Source organism: Hylobates moloch, unplaced genomic scaffold (genome assembly GCF_009828535.3).
Source record: "Hylobates moloch isolate HMO894 unplaced genomic scaffold, HMol_V3 SCAFFOLD_9, whole genome shotgun sequence".
NCBI lineage: Eukaryota > Metazoa > Chordata > Mammalia > Primates > Hylobatidae > Hylobates > Hylobates moloch.
This window is the reverse complement of record NW_026652284.1, coordinates 7,847,819-7,864,803: the sequence shown is the minus strand read 5'-3', so window position 1 is coordinate 7,864,803 and position 16,985 is coordinate 7,847,819. Positions and strand designations below refer to the sequence as shown.

Below are 16,985 nucleotides of genomic sequence, written 5' to 3'. Positions count from 1 at the left end.
TTGAGCACTGATGTGATGCCACAAGTGGAAAATTCCACTCCTGACCTCCTGTGACAGATCACAATCAAAACCCAGTCAAAACCTTGTTTCATGCACAAAATTATTAGAAATATACGGCTTATGAGATAACCTCTATCTCTTTTTTTGCTGTATTACTCTCTGTGTTTACCATCTTTGCTTTCTGACTCTCTCTGTGGTACAGGTTGAATCTGTCCCTTACCTGAAATGCTTGGGGTCGGAAGAGTGTTTTGGATTTCACGTTTTGGGTGGGGAGGGGGAATTTTGGAATATTTGCATTATTCTGTATCTTTAATCCAAAAATCTAAAATGTTCCAGTATTTCCTTTGAACATCATGTTGGTGCTCAGAAAGTTTCAGATTTTGGAACATTTTGAGTTGGGATTTTGGGATTAGGATTACTCTACCTGTATTTTCCTTTCCTGAAGAATTTGGGAATGAAATATAGACATCACACCCTTTCCCCTGAATACTTTAGTGTGTATTCCCAAGAACAAGAAAATTATCTTACATAACTATGGTATGATTATCAAAATCAGAAAAGGTAACATTAATACAATACGATATAGTCCAATATAGTTCATATTCAGATTTTGCCAGTTTTTCCAACAATGGCCTTCGCAGTACTTTTCCCCATGATCATGAGCCTCATTCAATTGTTGTGTCTCTTTAATATCCCTTGTCTCTTTTTGTTTTCATGACATGTTTCCTCACCTTTTTTAAAGGTTTTTTATGACATCGACCTTCTTGAAGAGTTAGAAGCCAGTTTTGTCAAGTGTCCTTCAGTTTGAGTTTGTCTGACGTTTTCCCACGATTAGATCTAGGTTATGTAATTTTGGCCAGCCATACTATATGAGTGATACTGTGCCCTTTCTAGTGCTTCAGATAGAGTTCTTTGAGGTACAAAATAGGCGAGTTGCGTGGTTCCAATAAAGATGATTTAGGTAGTGTCCTTGTCCCTGAAGGACTTATAATCTAATAAGAGAGGTGCAGTTCCCCAGAGAGGTGCAGTGAGAGGATTCCGGGGGCTCCTGCATTTCCAAGCTGCTGCCGGGAAGGAAGTGTCTTCAGAGTGGAGCTGGCTGGCATGGTGGTAGTGTGGGTGACTTTTCCACGGGGGCTGGCATGGTGGTAGTGTGGGTGACTTTTCCACGGGAGAGAGTGTGAAGGAGAGGAGATCTGGGGTGTGACCGCTGGGGTATGCTGCCCCTGAGGGGTGACAAGAGAAAGGGCTGTCTGTCTCGGTGGCATGGCATGTGAAGCCGACTGTGAGATGCCAGCGCCAGGAAAGACAATGAAGAGGATGTCCACAAAGGCTGGCGCCACCATTGGAATCCATTATTACAGGGGAAGGCCATTGGATTTTGGTAACTCAGGGCATCTAATGAGACCAAAATTAGAATCCACATTTCTTAACTTGCTGTTACAATAACCGTTTTTATAGTGTGCTCTATGTAACAGTTTCGTGGGTTTTCAGAGACTAATGAATTTATTACATATTATTTTGTGTTGATTTCTTCAAGTAAACATTTTCCATATGAAAGGGTTAGGTAGTTTTTTTTAATATATACACTTTTGGGAGGAAATTATTTGCTGCTCATATTCATATTATTTAGCAACTAGGTTCTAATTCCATTGCTTTTGTGTTTAGAAAGTATTTTTCTCTAGACTGTTTGTAGTAACAGCAGTTTTGGGAATATGTTGTCTCACATACCAGTAAGAGAAAATGTTCTTCCAGCCAGTAGATACTTGTTTCATATGTTAGGTCAAAGGAAAACATATTTAAGTGTACTTGGCATTTCTTGTATTTTCTAAATTACATTATCGGCAGGATAAGAGTTTATCGAATCATAGTTTCAGAATTTAGTTTATTTCATAGCATAAACGGGAGCGCTATGGAAATGGAATTGATTCTGCATTTACTGTAGGAATCTTGAGGACACTGTATGTTCTTTTCAACAGGCTTTAATTTCCTGATATTCCATTACATTTCTGGGAAACAGAATTGGCACTGCCCTTTCCTGCCCTATCTTGTCCTTTATAATTTTGGCGAGGTTCATGGTCTTCCATTTTTTTTTCTTTTTGTAACTGATTAATAATCTATAGAATCACCTCTTAGTTTGTAAGTGGAAACTAGGCCTGCACATCCAAAGCTAGGATTTCTTATATGGATCTGCCTTAGTATTTTGAATCAGGACCTCAAATGAGATTTTTGGATGTTCATGTGTCTGTGGCACGATGTTGAATCTTGAACCTTGCTGCCTTTCTAATTGTTAGAATTAGATTCTTCAAGCTAGACTTGATTGGGCTAGTATTACTTTAGGAAATGTTTTAATTTATTATTTGGGGAATGTTTTATTTATTATTTTTAGTTTCTTATCTAAGGAAGATTAAGCTGTTTGCAGAAAAATACAGCTTTCTTTAGCTACCCTGCTCACAATACCATCTACACTGTGTCTGTACCTGTGTGACAAGGCCAAGCACTCCATAACTTTACCCTGATTTGTTTGGTCTTTTTCAAAATGTTGAGAGTTTCAAAAAGAAATTTGTGAAGTTGCTTCTCTTAAGTAGCTACTACTATGTTTTTAAATGTGTTGCAGTATTTCTGTTAGTTGATCTTGTGTGTAGTCATTCATATCTGTCTTTTGATTCTATTTCTTGGCGATCTTGCTTTTTAAAATCACCATTTACCTTAAAAAAAAAAAAAAGGCAAAACTTGCTGTTGTCTTGACAGAGCAGAGAGCATTTAACTGAAGCTCCTCCGTGGCTTGGCTTGCTGAGTTCCTGACAGAGCAGGGCATTTAACTGAAGCCTCTCCATGGCTGGGCTTGCTCAGTTCCCTGCTGTTGGCTGTCTTGGATCCCCTTTCTAAGGCCCCACTTCCCTGCACACTAGCTTGGTGTGCAGGGAGAAGCTGCAGAGTCTGTTGGCTGGGCTTTATTTACGGAAACAGCAGGGTTGAGATTGATTGCGTCGTCGAGAGACAGTGTGTGGATGAGGGAGGGTCACAGCACATGCTCAGTCCTGTCAGTGTGAGGGGAAGTTTCTGCGTTCTGCGTGAAGGCTTAGGTCATAGCACAAGCTCAGTGAAAGCTCTATGAGGTCTCTGAGACTGCATGTGCCTCCATTTTGAGTTGTTAGTGTAGAAAAGGGCAGAGTTTTAGCAGAAAGTAAAGGTTCAGGAATCCAGCTAGACTCACCAGAGCCCGTGTTAGTCATGGATGATCCATTCAGCCCCTGCAGGTAGGCTATCTTCCCCTGGCCTCACCGAAACAGTGATGGGTTTTGCTGCTCTTTCTCACTTCTGAAGGTGTTTGTGAATCATTTCATCATTCATAGTGCATGTTCCTGAGAGCCTTTAATTCAGCCCTGGCTGGCCATGTAGGTGGTATTGTGAAGCGTAAAATCAGAACTAAGAATGGGGACTACTGGAGAGGCATTCAGCAGACGTAGAATGTGAAGCTTTGTGGGTCCCTCTGTCCCTGTCCTCTTCCCCTTTCCCTTACCTGTTCGGCTCTTAGTATAATCTTAACCTCAGTCGTGCTGGGTGTGTGTTGCCAAGCTTGTTTGCCTTCAAGACCTGCAGAGCAAGCCTGCAGGCCGCCCCCTTGCCTTGTGGCTAGTATGGAATGCCTGGGCCGGAGAGCAGCTCTGTTTGGATGTTTTAGGAAGGATGGTAGGTAGGCAGCTATTGGTTGCTTTGAAGGTGGGTGGAACCTTGTTTTGATTGAGAGCCTGTTTGCCAGAGCAAATTATAATTTTTGTGATCTTTTTCTGAAGTCTGACATATGCAGGGAACAGTTGTGAATTACGATTGCAACAATATCACCTTAAAATGGATTTTTTAAAAATGAAAGGTTATGTCACATCAGTTTTTACTTAGTCTCTTGCCTTCAAAAGGAAGCAGACTCATCTTCCTTTTAGAGCTTATGGAAAATTCTTTGGCAATTAAAAAAATGTATGCGTTGACTTTTGTGTTAGAGATTGAAGTTTAGGTATTTTGTTTATTTTTGTATCTGTTTTAGAATCGGATAGCATTTTTTGCATATGTGTATGTTGTCATGTGACTTGGAATTCTGTTCTCTTAAATGGAGTAAAAAGAGTAGTTGGTGCTGAGAAGGCAGTCATTGACAAGGCCTCATTTCGTACCCACTGCTTGATAGCTAGACACTAGTTTCTTCTACCCAGGAGAAGTTGTGCTTTTGGGGTGTCCTGTTGCAGAGCAGGTTCAGACAGATGGCTTTCACCATGGTTTATTTAGGGAGCCAGTCAGAATAAGATTTAGGACAAATTGAATTCTTACCCAAGCAGATGTTAAATGAAGTTTTTGAATTATACTATTTGCTCCTTTTTGTTTCCACTCCTTCTTTTTCTTCTGATAAAGGTTAGAAAAAATTTGAATGCCACCTAAATTTTGTGCATTTGTGAGGATGGAAGAAAGCATACAATATAGAAGAATGTGCAACTGAAAAACCCTCATAGGAAGGAGAAGAAATTTACTATGCATTGATACAAGGAGAAATTCCTTGTGTAAGCTCTTAGTGGTGTAGTATGAATTTGGAGCGTTGCATGGTCAACTCTTTCCAGGGAGGCCCTTGATTTTAGTGGAAAGTTTTTAGGAAGGCTAATGTTGATGAATTCTAGTCACTGAAAATATTACTGAAGTGTAATCTCTATTCTTACAGATTCAATCTTGGGATTGCAACTAAGGAGATGAATTGTAGAAGGATAATTTAGAGTGTGCGTTTATTATTTTTGTGATCAATTTTTTCACCCATGTGAGGGCTTTCTTCCCATTGTGACCATATTTATTTGGGCATTGCACTGGGGAGTTTTGGGGAGGTACCCCATACCATATAATGTTGCTTCTGGAACTTGCCTTATTTTACTCTGTTTAAAAGCACCATTGCTCTTCCTTCCTGCTTCTTTCTTTTAATAAAAGTATCCCTTCAATAAACGAGAGGAACTGGACACTGCACCACTTTCTGTCACGCACTTGTGGGATCTAGGCAGGACTCACATTTCAGGCTCAAGGAACAAACTCATTGTTTGAGTCAGGAGAATATTGCCTTTCTGTTCTAGATCTTTACCTCTTCTGAAACTTTCTTTACAGTTAACAAATAAAAATGTGAACAAGAAGCTGTGCTCACAGCCGAATCAGCTCTGAATCAGGTTCCTGCCACTGGTGTGGCTGGCCTGTGTGGGCCTCGTACAAATCTGCATTTATGGAGCTTGGATGCCGCCATCTATTTAATGGTGAAGACTTGTGGTTACTGACTGTGATCTGTGGATATTCTGTTGTTAAGAGTCGAATTTGTCTATGTTTCAAATCCAGTAAAGTAACTCATTAGAGTTACTTCTTGTGTAGTATGTATTTCTTCTATATTATCCTGTCTTGGAAAAATATTTTTTGGAATGCTAAAGCCTTGCTTGAAGGCTTCTGTGTTTGTCTGGTGGAGGAGGTGAGGGAACAGCACATGGGAAGTTACCCTAGTGGTTGATGAAGTCTTTGGTCTGTGTAGCTTGAACATGGAAAAGATGTTAGTTTGTTTCATTTTGGCTTACGGTTCTGCTTCTGTCGCACTTGAGAGTATCAGGAAATGTTGGGAATATAGCAAGTAGATGTTTCAAAAAGAACAGAAAAGTTCACAAAGTTATTATCTTATTAGTTGTTCTTATCATTGTAATAGAATCTTGAATTCGAATCTGAGGGAGCCTCACATTTAAAGTGTTCCTCTGTCAACAGAAGTTTTGCAGTCTGTCTTTGGTTGAAAGCTAGAATGAACTTGATTGTGTTTAATTGACACGTCACTTTTTTTTCGTTTTCTTTTTCTTTTTGAGATAGGTTCCCACGCTGTCACCCAGGCTGGATGGAGTGCAGTGGTGTGATCTCAGCTCACTGCAGCCTCTACCTCCCTGGGGACCTCCCTAGGCTAAGGTGATTCTCCTGCCTCAGCCTCCCACATAGGTGGGACTACAAGTGGGCGCCACCACACCTGGCTAATTTTTTGTATTTTCTGTAGAGAAGGGATTTCACCTTGTTGCCCAGGTTGGTCTTGAACTTCTAGCCTCAAGCAGTCCATGCCGCCTTGGCCTCCCAAAGTGCCAGGATTACAGGCCACCGTGCCCGGCCTGGCACTTCCTTCTTTTTTTTCTTTACTTTTTTTTTTTTTTTTTGAGACGGAGTCTCGCTCTTGTTGCCCAGGCTGGAGTACGATGGTGTGATCTCAGCTCACTGCAACCTCTGCCTCCCAGGTTCAAGCGATTCGCCTGCCTCAGCCTCCTGAGTAGCTAGGATTACAGGCATCTGCCACCATACTTGGCTAATTTTTGTATTTTTTAGTAGAAACGGGGTTTCACCATGTTGGCTAGGCTGGTCTCAAACTCCTGACCTCAGGTGATCCGCCTGCCTCAGCCTCCCAAAGTGCTGGGATTATAGGTGTGAGCCGCCCTGTCCGGCTGACACTTCATTCTTAATCTGCTTTCACTTCTTCCTTGACTCTTGGCTACTGTGTTAATTTATGAATTAGAAGACTCTGATATATCTAAGACCAGATGTCTGTGATTCTCTAGTTGTTCTTTTTTCCTGATTCTTTTCCTTCTGAATTTGTTTTCTTTTCCATTTTACTTTGTGTATTCATTTATTCAACATATTCATACCAAAAACCCATTTGCCAAGTACTTTTTGTTTGTTACTGAACCGAGTTGTCTTCCACCAGAAGACCATGTATTCTAAAACTGTAAGATAAATGTCTGACAGGGTGAGAGAGAAGGTAGAAAATAATAGCTAAAGGAATATTTTAGATGGTGTGTACATTCACAAATCTTCTCCTAAATAAGCACAGATAATTAGTTATCATCTCTTCTGAGCAGTTTCTGATGTGGGCATGGCTGTAATCCTACCACTGTGGGTGTTAAAGCATGAGTCTGATTTATTTTTCTTTTTGGTCTAATGAGACTCATGCTTGAATATACTTTTAAAACAATTCTGAAAGATAACTAATCTCATATTGTATATTCTATGATACTTTGAGTCTAAGGTAAAACACTTCATCTTAATTCAACTGGGAAAATTAGAGATTATTTCTATCAAACTTCTTTGAGCTACACATTTATTTGTGATTATTTGATTATTTTCCCTATTGGACATCAAGCTTTTGGGGCAGGGCCAAGTCTATTCTTATAGTCTCCATTTCTAGTAGAGTACCTGGCAAATGGGTCTTTGGTGTGAATATGTTGAATAAATGAATACATCATCTATGGTAAGAGGAAAGGCTAGATTTGGAGCCAGGTAGTATGGTTCAGATTCCACCTAATAAGTGACATTGGGCAAGCGGTGACATTGGACAGGTTCCTTCCCTCCTCTGAGCTTCATTTTTGTCATGGGTAATCTGGAAATAAATATTTCTTATAGTTTTTGTAAAGATTAGATGAAAACAACTTGAAAGTGCTTGGCACATAGTTGCTTAGTACATTATTGTTATTAATTCACAGGTCAAATGTACAGTCTCAAGCTCATGTAGATATGATTATCTCAACAACAACATGTATTTTTAAATTTTTAATTAAAAAAATAGGCATGCAGGTCTCACTTTGTTGCCTGGGTTGGTCTCGAACTCCTGGCCTCAAACTATCTTCCTGTCTTGGCCTCCCAAAGTGGTAGGATTATAGGTATGAGCCACTGTGCCTGGCCAACATCTTTTTATTTTTATTTTAAATAGCCTGTTCAACTAAGACAATGCTAGGGATTGTTTTAGGAGTTACACTAATTATTAACCATCAGTATGTTTAATAACTATTTACTGATCCACTTTCTTCTTACTCTCTTTGAGTGTTTATGTTTTTCTTTATACATCTTGGAGTTTTTTTTGTTTTGTTTTGTTTTTTTTAAAGAAACTCTACTTCCATAATTATAATATTGGGTGTGTTCAGCATTAAACATTTCATGCCGCTTTCTCACTTACACACACTAGGTGCCTGTGTGTGTGTTAGTTATTGCCTGTTTGTGTTCTCTTCCTTCTATATTCATACCACTGCAGCGAGGAGGAATAAGGCAATTGTCATGTTTTTTTTATAACATTCCCCTGAGGGGACAAAGAAACCTTTAGACGTGTTGTAGACATGCTTGCTTGGTCCAAAGTCCCTTTTTTATTTCTGGGGGTGCTTCATTCAGCTTTGTTACACAGTTTGATTTCAATATGCAGAAAGCTAGCACCATCTTGGGTCAGGAGAGCAGCTTAATCTACAGTGACTGCTGCTTTGTAAATGGGTTTGGAAACGGTCATAGTGGGTTTTTTTTTTTTTTTTTTTTTTATGTTTTTTGGCTGAAGCTCTGTGTGTGTGCAGGCAGCTTTGTTAGGCCGCGGCCCCTAAACTTTGCCGCAGGCCATTACAGTAAAGTTCCCTAGGAGCCTGTGGTGGAATGCTGTTTTATGACATTGCCAGATACACGGTAGGTTACCACATAATGGAGGAGAGAGAGAAGGCAGATAAGAAATTTAGACAACGGAGCAAAGTCACTGTAGCACTTTGAAACTAGATCTTTCTCACCTGTTAAATTTTTTGCCCAGTTTTTTTCCTGACATTACTCATACATTATTGTGTGTGGAGGCCATATTTACGCGTCTTACCAGCATGGAAATTCTTATTATTCTTCAGGCAATGCCAAATTTCTAGTTCTGGACCCTGAATTATATTTAGGAGGACCCTGTGGGAGAGCTGCCTGTGTGGCCTGCAGTCTTCTTCAGTAATTAACTCAGTGTGATCCCTTAAAAGAGCAGTTTTCTTTCCTCAGGCCTTGATTTCTTCTATTAAGCTAGAAGATTGGATCAATGGCCTCTCAGGAACTTTCCGCAGAGAAAATTTAGAATTTTATGATTTTGGATTTTGGATAAGTTCTTGTGTTGGCCTTTGTATTTATTTATGTGTGAATATGGAAGTGGTAACTTTAAGTTGACTAAATCTCTTTGTTTTTTCATTTGTATTTGTTTTTAGTTTTATTTTTGATTGAATAATGAATTTTCTTCCTGTTAGGCAGTTTAATCAAACCTACTTTTAAGTTAATTTTGCTTGGAAGGCTGGCTTTCTGTCACAGTGACTTCACTATCTAAGTTTTGCAGCAGAGCCCTTACTTGCTGTCTGTGGCTAAGCAGTAGTTGAGTTAGAATATCGGAGTCATTTATTTATGAAAAATGTATCTAATAAGAGCCAGTGAGTTCTGCATTATGGTGACCAAAACCAGACTTAGTTCTTACCCGCATGTACTTCCAGTCTGGAGGGCAAGACAGCCATTCAAAGAAATAACTACGCAAAATAAATATAAAATCCTGACTGTGATATGGGCGGAAGGAGAGGTAAGTGGTACTTTCGGAACTCATAATAGCAGGATTAGCTCCCATTCTCACTTAATTGCCAGTATATAGAGTTTAATAATATTAATGACCCCTAAGCAATAGGTACTGTGTCTAGTTCTTTCCATAAATCATCTTTTATTTTTATGATAACCTTGCATAGTAACATTATCAACTTCATATTATAGATGAGGAAACGAAGGAATTAGATTTAATTGTGTCCTCAAAATCACACTTAGAGCAGACAAAACCTTGGGTACTGAAACTTATTTTTTTATTTTTAAAATTTTATTAGTGGCAGGGTCTTGCTCTGTTGCCCAGGCTGGAGTGCAGTGGCGTGATCATAGCTCACTGCAGCCTCAAACTCCTGGGCTCAAGTGATCCTCTCGCATCAGCCTCCCAACTAGCTGAGACTGCAGGTGCATTTTACCATGCCGGACTAATTTTTAATTTTTGTTGTTTTTGTTGTTTGGTTGGTTGGTTGGGTTTTGTTTGTTTGTTTGTTTGCAGAGACTAGGTCTTGCTATGTTGCCTAGGCTGGTCTTGAACTCCTGGGCTCAAGGGACTCACCCACCTTGGACACCCAAAGTGCTGGGATTACACACATGAGCCACCACGCCTGGCCTGATACTAAAATTTTAATTCAGGTTCATTTAATTCTGAAGACCATGCTCTTTCCCTGCTTTTGAACATCTAGACTCAGGTGTGGGTGTGACAGCTCTTCTGTCTCAGGAGTGAGGTGCCAGTGTCATGGGAGATCCTAATAGGAAGTACAATGATGTTTCTTTTAATGTTTGTTTATTTGTTTATTTATTTATTTATTGCTGTTTCTTAAGGAGCAGGGCTAACCCACAGAAAGTGTGCCCAGAGTTGGCCAGCACAATGATTTTATTCAGATTTATGGAAATTTTTCTCTAAAAATGAATGGGAATATATGATGGGATAGAATACAACATTCGCATGGCTTTTTAAGATACTATGTCAGATTTTAAAAAGAAATTTCAGGCTTGTTCAAGGCAGCTTTGAAGTATGTGTTCATGCTGGGGAAAATTGAGAAACCCAGCATATTGCACTAGTCTTCCTTCTTAATCCTTGCTTTCACTCGTACTCCATAATCCATCTAAAAAGGTGATTCTGATAAATTGCCTTTTGGTTTTCTTAAAATGTGGTGTATTTTGTTCTGGACCCACAGACTTCTTCTGTGGTCATTTTCTAAATGTGCTACTAAGTAGAGTTTCTAAGATCTTCATTCTGTTGATGCCATGTCAGTCTTCCTGCTCAACTTAATACCCTGTGGAAAAGATAAGAATGTCTACTGTGTGATATTTACCATCTGAAGGACAGGAAGAGAGATTTCTCAGTGATCTCATTCATACATGATGCCAGCCACAGAACAAGGGTCTGACTTGGGCCTTTTCTGTCCCAGCACCTTGGGAATGGGCCACAGGCTACACGGCTGTTACCACCCAAGGCTTGGGGAGGGGCTGAATGAGGGGATCAGCTCTTGCCCTTAGTTGCTTCATGGTGGTGCCCTCTGTTCATGTATTCTTCCCATATCTGTATCCTCCTCCCTCAACTTCCCTTGTAGAATCAAGTGCCTATCTTAAGCAGTCACCGTGATCACATAGAGATCTTTGGGCGTCTTTGGTGAATGTTCACAGAACATTGCCTTCCTGCCCCTTCCCCTTTCTTCAGGGTGAAGAAGTGGCCACATCATGTTCTGGGCTAAGCCTCTGGGTTGGGCTGGGATCCTGCATCTAGCAGGCATGCTCTTCTCACAGACCCTCCCTTTGCCGGCCATCGCCACCTCCATCTCCTCTGCAAAGATGCTTCTCCCTTTTTGATATTCATTTACAGGCTCCCTGCTCCTTTCTGTCCATTCCCTGTTTACTTCTTAGACTAAAACGTTTCCATGGTAACAGGTTACTTTTCAAAGGGAACATCTTGTCATTTTATTTAATCCACTGCAGCTGAAGAGGACTGAAATATTAAGTTGTAGTTGCTATGGATACTGCTTTGTTACACTGGGTTTTTTTTTTTATCGGATTTCATATACAATGACTTTCTGTTTTTTTAAATACTTCAGGAATAAAAACAACGACTTACCATTATTGTTGTAATTTGGCTTCTGGAACTATTTTTTTCATATTCTAAAACAAAGATTTGTAGAATAATGGAGGCTGAACTTAAGGTGTTTTGAAAAACACATTATTTACATTAGCTACACAGAGAAATTCCTTCTTTTGCTGGGGATGATAGTGACAGTCCTTAATTCAGTTTTTGTAATATGATTCACAGTATAAAGATGTCTCCAAGATGATGAATCCACAGCAGAAATCCTTAGTAAACATAAGGAAAAAATAAATATGTCACTTGGAGTTAATTTCTTGAATCTCATTGCTGATAAGCTGTGGCCCCCTTTCTTCAGTTACTGGTTCAGCTGTGTACAGTGTAATTTGGGGTTGATCTGTTTGTCCTTTAATCAGCTTTTCTCATGTCTGGTGTTCTTTCTGATTTCCCATCTGCCTGTATTATATCCCCCTCTTCATTTGACTTTTTTAAAACTTTAAATTTTTTGGATTCACAGGAAATTGCAAAGATACCACAGAGTGGTCTCATCTTTTGTAACTGTAATACAATACCAAAACCAGGAAACTGACATTAGTACATTGTGTGCGTGTAGTTCTGTGCCATTTTATTACATGTACAGCTTTGTGTAACCACCACAACAATGAAGAGATAAGAGCTATTCATCTCTACAAAGCTCTCCCTTTATGGTCACACCCTCAGGCTCCCTCCCTCTCCCCACCATCTCTAACACCTGGCAATCACGAATCTGTCTCCATTTCTGTAATTTTGTCATTTCAAGAGTATTATATAAATTGGCCTCTAACTTTGATAGGTTTTTCTCTTTCATCATGACTTTGAAACTTAAAAAAATTCTTTTGATCATTTTGTCTTGCTTGGGTGTTTGAAATGAACATAGAACCAAAACAGGGAAAGGGATATGTATTCTCATCACTCTGTTTGTAATTAATTGTATGATTTTGGTTCAGTAACTTAATCATTCTGCCGTATGGGAGTGTGATTGAGAGCTCTGACTTGGGAGTCAACTGACCTTGAGTTCGAATCCTGATTTCTCCACTTATTTGCTGTTTAATCTTGGGCAACTGCATAACGTCTCTTGGCTTCAGTGACCTGACCTGTACACTTACTACAATAGCACCTATCTTACAGGGTCGCCTATAAGATTAGATAAGAAAATAAATGGAAATTGCTACCTTGCAATGCCTGGTACATAGTAAATGTTCAATGGATGTATTAGTTGCTTTACTAGTGTTAAAATTAGTATTGTTATTATTACCTATGGAGATACTGCCTTATAGAGTTGTCATGGAATAATGAAATAATATATGCCCAGCCTAGAAAGCACTTAGTAATTGATAGCTAGTATTATTATTTTGCTTGTGTTTGTTATGTAACTATAATACACCTAGATTTTTTTTTTTTTTCCTCTGAGATAGAGTCTTGCTCTGTCCTCCAGGCTGGAGCATACTGGCGGGATCTTGGCTCTCTGCAGCCTCCATCTCCCGGATTTAAGCAATTCTTCTGCCTCAGTATCTTGAGTAGCCGGGATTATAGGCGCCCACTACCACGCTTGGCTAATTTTGTATTTTTAGGGGTGGGGCTTCTCCATATTGGCCAGGCTGGTTTCGAACTCCTGACCTCAGGTAACCCGCCCACCTCAGCCTCCCAAAGTGCTGAGATTACAGGCAGGAGCCACCGCACCCGGCCTACACCTAGATTTAAGATAATGTATGTGAAAACTCTAAGATGAGGATAAAGATAGATGTGTGTGTATGTTGCATTATCCTGGACATGACTTGCATCTTTGGTTTCTTAATTCATACAGTAGTATCCTTTATATGACTTGGCTAGGATTCATACTGCCTTTGGTCTAGATTTTTCTTCCGAAGTTGATGACCACCCTGGCTTTGACTAGACCTACTTTGTTAATTCAGCAGCATTGTACAGCCAAGCAGAAACCTCTTTAGTAGCTATGTTGTTGTTGTTGTTGTTGTTGTTTATTTTTCGAGACAGTCTCGCTCTGTCACCCAGGCTGGGGTATAGTAGCATGATCTTGGCTCACTGCAACCGCTGCCTCCCAGACTCAAGCAATTCTCCTGCCTCAGCGTCCTGAGTAGCTGGGACTACAGGCACCTGCCACCATGCCTGGCTAATTTTTGTATTTTTAGTAGAGTGGGGTTTCACCATGTTGTCCAGGCTGGTCTTGAACTCCTGACCTCAGATGATCCACCTGCCTCAGGTGAGCCAGCACGCCCAGCCTGTTTGTTTTTTTAAAGACAGTCTAGCTCTATTGCCCAGGCTGGAGTGCAGTGGTGTGTTCATAGCTCACTGCAGCCTCAAACTCCAGAGCTCAAGTGATCCTCCTGCCTCAGCCTCCTGAGTAGGTGGGATTATAGTTGCGCCACCGTGACCAGCTAATTAAAAAAACATTTTTTATAAAGCCTATTGCCCAGGCTGGTCTCAAACTCCTGAGCTCAAGCTATCCTCTTGCCTCAGCGTCCCAAAGTGCTGGGATTACAGGTGTGCACCACCATGTGTAGTGCTATGTTGTTTTGAACACAGGATAGAAAGACACCTGAATTTCTGTGAATAGCAATAAATACTAATACGTCTGTTAATATCAAAACATTAATTAAATGCCTTAATACCTAGAAATGAGATAATACTGTAGAGCACCTAGGACAGATAGTAAGTGCTGAAATGTTAGCTACTGTTGTTATTAATCAAAGAAGAAAGCTGGCATCTTCTAGATGAATTTTAGCCTCCAGGACTTTCTGAAGTTCAGAATGTGCCATAGTCAGTGCTTCTCAGAGCATAGCTTGTGGACCTCATTATTATTATTATTATTATTATTATTATTTTATCATTTCCTTTTCTTTCTTTCTTTTTTTTTGAGGTGGAGTTTCATTCTTTTTTTGCCCAGGCTGGAGTGCAATGGCGTGACCTCAGCTCACTGTAACCTCTGCCTCCCGGGTTCAAGCTGTTCTCCTGCCTGAGCCTCCCGAGTAGCTAGGATTCAGGCACATGCCACCCCGTATGGCTAATTTTGTATTTTTAGTAGGGACGGGGTTTCACCATGTTGACTAGGCTGGTTTCGAACTCCTGACCTCAGGTGATCCACCTGCCTCGGCCTCCCAAAATGCTGTTATTACAGGCGTGAGCCACCTCGCCCATCCTATTATTATTTTTTAATCCCAAGACTTGGCTTCCTGACTTAAAAGTCTCCTGCCCTAAACCAAAAGACAGTGATTGTCTTGAGGAGAAGCCTCGGTTCCGTCGAGACGTTTGAGTTAGAAGCAAAGCTAGCCACTTTTTTCATGGAATAGCAGTTACTCTTTGAAAGAACAACTGACAGACAAACTGTGGTCATTCAGACATGGGCATTTGGCAGAAACTTTCTTGAAGATGAATTAAGTGAGCTTGTTATTTCAAGGAAAACACCGATATTACTTGACAAGGCTAAGATTTGAACTTTCAAGTAAAAATTAGAATTTTGAAAAGCTTGTACTCACCACTCTGAGCCTGACAGCTTCTCTACACTGAAAGGCATTTCTTATGAGATAGGTGATATTAATATGATTTTTTAAAAATACCGTATAAAGAACTGGTTGATGTTTGAAAGATCTGCAGAACTGAGTAAACTGACATTCTCCATAAAACCAATGCATGACATTACAAAATCACATCTGAGTAGAAGATCCGTTCATTCAAAGGCAAGACAGACCAATGGATTTCGGAGTAGCACAGTCAAAACGCTATTGATAGGCTTTTAGATTCACCTTGTGTACACATCTTTAAGAAATGATTACTTGTTGAGTTTTTGTTTTGTTTTGTTTTGTTTTTGAGACAGAGTTTCGCTCTTGTCGCTCAGGCTGGAGTACAATGGCACGATGTTGGCTCACTGCAACCTCTGCCTCCCAGGTTCGAGCAATTCTGCTGCCTGAGGCTCCTGAGTAGCTGGGATTACAAGCATGCACCACCACGCCTGGCTAATTTTTTGTATTTTTAGTTGAGACAGGGTTTCACTATGTTGGCCAGGCTGGTCTCGAACTCCTGGCCTCAAGTGATCTTCCCACCTCAGCCCCACAAAGTGCTGGGAACTTGTTGAGTTTTTGGTGTAGTATCAAAAAGGCTATATTCTTACCTTTTCTAGTTACATGGCCGTGTTAGGCTGTATTATCTTCATGTAATTTAACCACAACATTACAGCAGATTGAATTCAAAAGTAGATAGGAGAATCTAGCTGTCTTTTCTATTAAGTCAAATAGTAATGAGATTTGCAAAAACATAAAATAATGTCCCAGTTTTCACTAAAGCTTTCTGCTTAAATGCAATTACTTTTTATAAGAATATGCATGTTGTTATGTAATGGGCTTATTGCTATTTTTAAATCAATATTTTGAAAGTTTTCAAAAATTTAGATTTCTTGGGATGTTCAGTAATTTTTATTTTTATTTTTTGCAATAAGCTTTATTTCCGTTTTGTCCAAGGCTTGGGAGAGGGGTCCAGGGTAGTAGCTGGAGGCGCTGCTTAGGCAGAAGCCCTGAACTTTGAGAGGGGCTCCTAAAAGTTTGCTGAGCTCTCTGTAGGCTCCTAGTGGTGCTTGAGGGTGAGTCTTTTGGAAGAAACATTTACCCAGCCCAGCCTGGGGAGGTTGGTCTGGTAGTCGCCGATCTTCTTATTGAGTTTCACCTCCTCATCTAGGAAGTGGCTCTCCAGAAGTCACAGAGATGGGGGTCTGTGCAGGCAGAACCCAGGGCCTGAAGATCGAGGATCTGGTTCAGGTTCTTCCCCAGGGCCATGGTGGCTTCCACGGAACCCAGGGTTTTTACCCCCACTCATTTTGAGATGGCTTCTCCACATCCTGGAAATGGGTGCTGCTGCCACACACACATCTTCAAGAGACACTCAGTGTCCTGAATCTTCTTGGCCGATTCGTGGAGGAAGTCACCCATGCCTCCCAGAGCTTGTGGGGTTGGTCAGCAATGAGGAGCTAACCACAAAAACAGTGGTGGCTGGTCCCAGAAGCAGGAGATGGCCGAGAAGAAGGGTCCTGGAGGTTGCAAATGGAGAGGAAATTGGAGGGCAGTTGGAGGCTGGAACAGATGGAGTCCCAGGATATGTGCTGTCCAAACATTTTTGAAACAAGAGACAGATTCTGGGACCACCAAGACACACTCCAGTAATTATTAAGAGTGTAAAAGGGTACAGAGACCTAAAAGTTTGAGAAATGTTGTGTGAAGTAAAAGACAAAATGTAGTCATTGTATCAAGATTGCAATTGACGATTAAGAGTGTTTCCTACAAGCTGCTGATACTATCATGTTTAAATATCATTAACGAGTGAGGTGTCAACCACAAAGGGTGCATTCAGATGGGAGCAGTTAACAGACTCACTTTGCACCTGGCTGCAGCCTCATGGGGGTGTTTTTTCCATGTGCCAGGGAAACATTCTGGGGCGTTGTGGCTGCCTGGCCTATCAAGGGTGATGCAACTGTGTGGGGATACAGGATAAAAAAAAAAAAAGAAAA

General features: G+C 40.5%; 1 protein-coding gene and 1 non-coding gene across 7 annotated transcripts in view; both read left to right on the top strand.

The window, feature by feature from the left end:
* The window catches only part of RERE (arginine-glutamic acid dipeptide repeats), a 464,393-nt gene that overhangs the window by 289,721 nt on the left and 157,687 nt on the right, over positions 1-16,985 (top strand). Inside the window, exon 1 of one of the 6 annotated variants that reach the window (XM_032758817.2) lies at positions 3,001-3,260. The exons of 4 other annotated variants lie outside the window; for them this stretch is intronic. In XM_032758817.2, coding sequence (XP_032614708.1) covers positions 3,235-3,260 — 26 coding nt within the window. In that variant the 5' untranslated portion in view covers positions 3,001-3,234. Of the gene's footprint in view, positions 1-3,000; positions 3,261-9,305; positions 9,371-16,985 lie in introns of those variants that run through there. One more of the 6 variants, XM_032758818.2, reaches the window with a different exon arrangement.
* LOC116814013 (small nucleolar RNA SNORA77) lies at positions 16,842-16,966 on the top strand. Its single transcript, XR_004371119.1, has one exon. It is a non-coding gene; the product is annotated as a small nucleolar RNA SNORA77 (small nucleolar RNA).